This window comes from Musa acuminata, chromosome BXJ3-4 (assembly GCF_036884655.1).
Source record: "Musa acuminata AAA Group cultivar baxijiao chromosome BXJ3-4, Cavendish_Baxijiao_AAA, whole genome shotgun sequence".
NCBI lineage: Eukaryota > Viridiplantae > Streptophyta > Magnoliopsida > Zingiberales > Musaceae > Musa > Musa acuminata.
The window spans coordinates 12,143,395-12,147,933 of record NC_088352.1 but is presented as its reverse complement, the minus strand read 5'-3'; the positions used below and the strand labels follow the sequence as shown (position 1 = coordinate 12,147,933).

At 41.7% G+C, this 4,539-nt stretch overlaps 1 protein-coding gene across 1 annotated transcript; it reads right to left on the bottom strand.

Annotated features, from left to right (window-relative positions):
* LOC103981517 (phosphatidylglycerophosphate phosphatase PTPMT2) lies at positions 1–4,022 on the bottom strand. The gene is made up of 7 exons (XM_009398267.3): positions 3,751–4,022; positions 3,355–3,608; positions 2,923–3,045; positions 2,294–2,387; positions 1,617–1,699; positions 1,420–1,509; positions 1–716 (listed from the first exon to the last, which is right to left on the bottom strand). The coding sequence occupies exons 2-7, from the start codon at positions 3,538–3,540 to the stop codon at positions 282–284; spliced, it is 1,011 nt and encodes a 336-aa protein (XP_009396542.2). The 5' UTR covers positions 3,541–3,608; positions 3,751–4,022; the 3' UTR covers positions 1–281.
* Between the last annotated feature and the right edge of the window lie 517 nt (positions 4,023–4,539).

Below are 4,539 nucleotides of genomic sequence, written 5' to 3'. Positions count from 1 at the left end.
TAGAAAGTAACAAAGGTTGTTTTATTGAAAAGAAAACTGTTCTGCAAAATGAAAACAAAATGCTGATGCCACCACAACAAACCAAAAGAGTGAACTATACAATTATTATGAAGCCAAAAGCTTCGGCAACCAAACCAAACGACCATACATTGATTGGTTGCCTCCTGTCCTCCGTCTCATCTAGTAGTGCTGGTAAAAGGAGGAAAACTTATGATCCTGTAGGAACTCCTCACCTCTCCTGCAGCAATCGACATGCATGAGATGGGTTTTCTTCTCTGTATCTAACAAGCATGGATCTCATGAAACCGGCTCGCAACAGCCTGGCTACCGCCAGAGGATTTCAAGGAAGTGCATAGGCAGCAAAGCCTCCTCATCACCATTCTTGTTCGTGCAGGCACAATGGCGGTCATCACAGTTGATGAGAGACTCCCATCTTCACAAGCAATCATAAAGGTTTCATATCCTTCTAGGTCTGCCTCGGTTATCAGAACTTCATCCCCTCCGATGGGACTTTCTGTCATATGCTTCACAATCGTGGGACTGGCTTCAGCCATCTTACATGATGAGATGCTGAGGTCTTTAGTATCCTCGCCAACATTGTAACCTTCAAGATCAGCCTCAGATATCAACACTTCATCTCCTGTGAGCAAATCTGTCGACCTTGGACTTCGAATGGCAGGGAATTCTAACTTGCACTGGCTGTACTGTTGGACAGCCTGGAAATTTTTATATGTAAACAGGTGAGGGAGGAAATAAAAGGGTAGTGAAACTCTTAAATGCAATAGCAAATGTCAATGAAGTTTCATTCAAGATGATGCCCAAAAATATCAGTGATCTAGTACCAGAAGTTAAATTGTTCAGTATGGCAAGAATCTTCATAGCAGTTATACTGGAAACAAGATTCCTCTTTGTTCTCTTAGAGTTACTCAACTTCATACAAACAAAATAAACAAGTTGATCCAAAATGCAACAAGATGTCCTCCCAAGTTTATTGTGTCAGGCTACCCATATGTGTCAAATACAATAGCAAACTAGCCAATTTTAAGTTAGGCCATGCAGCTCTCTGCGTCAGATGCACTATTGGTCTGTTGAAACTTGAAAGGCTGTTTCCCTATGGTCAGCATAATAGTTTGAATATGTTATAATGCACAAAAGTTAGATGAACACAGCAGTTGACTTTTCTATTTCCAACTATAATGTTGACAACTTTGAGAATGTGATTAAAAACACAAAGTGGCAGATATACATATGAAGTATAAGATATATTATTTATTTAAGATAAATCATAAAGTGAACGGAGAAAAGGCAGATCTAGCTCGTAAGCTGCACTGCAATGGAGCTTAATGTTTGTACAACAAGATCCAACAAAAATAACATAATTTTCATGGAGTAAAACGAATTAGTGCTTATGATTCACACCTTCCACTGTGATGGAGCTAACAGAACTCTGGGTCTTATTGACTGCACATACTCCAGAGCGGCTGTGGGTGTCATGTTCTTATGCTGCACCTGACATTGTAACATAATCACAATTATCACTATGTTATATCATTAGGGGTAATAGATCAGCTAATCAATATTCCATACAATTTATAAGTTTAAGAATGAAAAGGTACCAGATAGCATAGGACAATTGTCGTGCTTCGTCCCCTTCCAGCTTTGCAGTGAACATATGTGGTTCTCCCACAGGATGCATTCCCTAAAGAAGGTTGAAGCTTTTATCTCATTCAACAATTCTACATCTAAAAAGAAATTGAAATATGGACAGAAACTTAGTTTTGACAAGACTATATATGAAATATTATACAATATCATGCACATAATCTGACATCTATGTTTATCCAAGTATCACTTCAGCAAGGAGAATACACACACACACACACACATATATCTATATATATATATATATATATATATATATATATATATATACATGTACATATATATACATACATATACATATATATATTATGAAATTATGCAGAAATGGTGTTTGACGAGTGTGTGGGTTATGGATACATATCCGGCATGTCTCGTAGGTACAAATGCAATGCTCCATGTAACACTGCCACTATGACCAGCTTAGACTCCATATACCTTAACTCACCATGTGTCACTAAACAATTATTATGCCACAGAGATTTTAATAATATAGCAGTGAAATTCCTTTGAGTGGAATTAAAGATAAGCATTCTAAAACAGGGTTCCCTTCCATTTATAGTTTTATTCTCGCTGACAGCAGGCTCCATTATTCTTACTATTCATAAGGATATAGATAAGACAGAATCCTTACTATGAATGAAATCAACACCTCGATATATGTCGACAAGTGAAGGTGCAAAGAGGTAATCTCTTGTAGGAATCACTAAATGATCGATTCCGTGAACCTGAAAATAAGGAAGAAAGGCAATGAATAACAACAAATACATTAATGAAAAAACAGCTGAATGATGAATGAACGAATGCATTAATAAATGAAAATTTGAATGACTGATTGAACGAATGAGTGAGACAATATACAGTGTGTGGCAAGACATTCCATGAATTAATTACAGAATGTTTTGCCAAGGAAAACAAGGTCAAAGAAATCACTTTAAGACCTTATTATTGAATTAGAATTCAAAAAGATTAGTGTGGTAATTGCAATATATGTTAAATCTCGTTCAATCTCCTGAAAGGACTGACCATGTTCACCTTTGTAATCCTATTGCTAGTATAAAATTACATATTTGTAAATATTTCAGCTGGACCATCAGACTTCACTGCACAGCCAATGCACAAAGAACCACAAAATGTATGAATGAAGGGTATTACCATATGGCAAAATGGATAAGTCGTTATTAAACCATTTAGACTATATAGTAATTCTCAAGTTGAAAATGCATTTCTAGAAGTAAATGCATTCAAGAAGGCAAAAGTCACCATGTATAAGGATGATGGGACCAAAGTCTCGTAAGGTTCGTTCAGGGTGATGACACCTCGAACTCCAAGCTGCTGCAGGCGAGGGACGTCGTTGGGAAATGGAACAGCACCGAGTAGTAGAAACTGAAAAATGTCCAAAGAGTGGCAAATATTAGTAAGCAAAAGCCTTTCAGTCCATCGGATTATTAGATATCTCAACAGCATAAAAATGTCCAACAATTAATCCACCACTATATTGTACGATTGCATGCATCGTAATGCTAAACACAAATTTTCCCTAAGATGCATACTCAAAGTGCTATTGGCAATAGGTATTCGTATATGGCAGTATCCTAAGAATTAAGAACCACCACAGAAAAAAAATCATTGCAGTGATGGGAACTCCGGACAGGAAAAAGGAAATAAAGGCATGTGTATAGCATGAAAGAATACCTGATCAATTTCATCCCACCAATGGAACTCGGCCTGAACTTTGTTCCTGATTACATTGTAAATAAGGGTCGGATAGAAAAGGATCCGAGCGCCCGCGCCAACTAACGCTCGCTTCGCCTTAACCTTCGCAATCTCGCCACCGCGGGAATCTTTTTCTCTCCCGTCCTCCAACTCGACGATCCTCATGTTAGCCGAGTAAAGATTAGCTCCCTGCTCGATTCTTCCTCTCGGACCGCGGTAGCAACGGCACGACACTAGAGCCGATCACTTTGCATCAGTCATCAGTCTAACCATTCCAGTCGAAGGCGGATCGAAGGAAAGCCTCGACGACTGAAGCCATGGAGGAGGCAGAGCTCTAGTGGGGCGTAAACTTTAACGGATTGGAGCAAGGATTACCTCGAACGGGAGCGCGGAGAGCGGATCCAGATCTGGGGAGAGTCGCACAAGAATACAGGAGAAGTGGCGAAGATTTCTCCCTCCTATATTAAGCCGCTTCGATCCCGGGATTGGACGAGGCCAACGAGGAAGAACAAGGGACTCGTACCACTGGGGTCGGCGAGAGCGCTCGGTACACCCGCTGTTGCTTTCTGAGATCATTACCCCCGGAATAAATCCACCCTAATGGAGTGGATAAAGCCATTGGCGGAGTCTCCAACTCTCCCAGGCTCTAACAACCACGATCGGAGGCGTCCATAGATGATCCAACGGCAGGCGACGGTCGTTCCGGGAATAGAATCAGTCGTGGGGTCTCTCGTGTCCGGAAACTCGACTCTCTGTTCCGTATTCGTAGACGGGTTTTAGAACTGCCGAGTTATGTCCCGTGGCCAAGAGAATGGGGCCCGATCAGCCAATCGGACAGATCCATAGCTCGCTCGCTCGCTCGCTCGCTCGCCGACGCGGTAATCGCCTTGGAACAACTGTGGGGCCCACGACTGGACTTTTGTACATAAAAGCGGATGGGGCCCAAGGAGGACGGGGCACGGGATTACTGGTGGCCGTGTGAACGCACCCGAGGAGAACATGATCGGACCGTGTGAACGCAGTGGGATGGATCTGTGTGTGTGAACGCACTGGAGAAAACTACGAGCCACGGTCGGGGCTTTTTCCCACACCGGTGGGGCAGGACGTCCTACGTAATCAATATCCCAAACAGGCGCCACAACTTACCCGCTGGCCTCACCTGCT

Coding starts and splice junctions, on each gene's coding strand:
- LOC103981517 (XM_009398267.3), bottom strand. CDS start 3,540: ATGAGGATCGTCGAGTTGGAGGACGGGAGAGAAAAAGATTCCCGCGGT. Junction 2,388..2,922: donor TCCCATCATCCTTATACATG/GTGACTTTTGCC, acceptor CCTTATTTTCAG/GTTCACGGAATCGATCATTT. Junction 1,510..1,616: donor CAATTGTCCTATGCTATCTG/GTACCTTTTCAT, acceptor TTACAATGTCAG/GTGCAGCATAAGAACATGAC.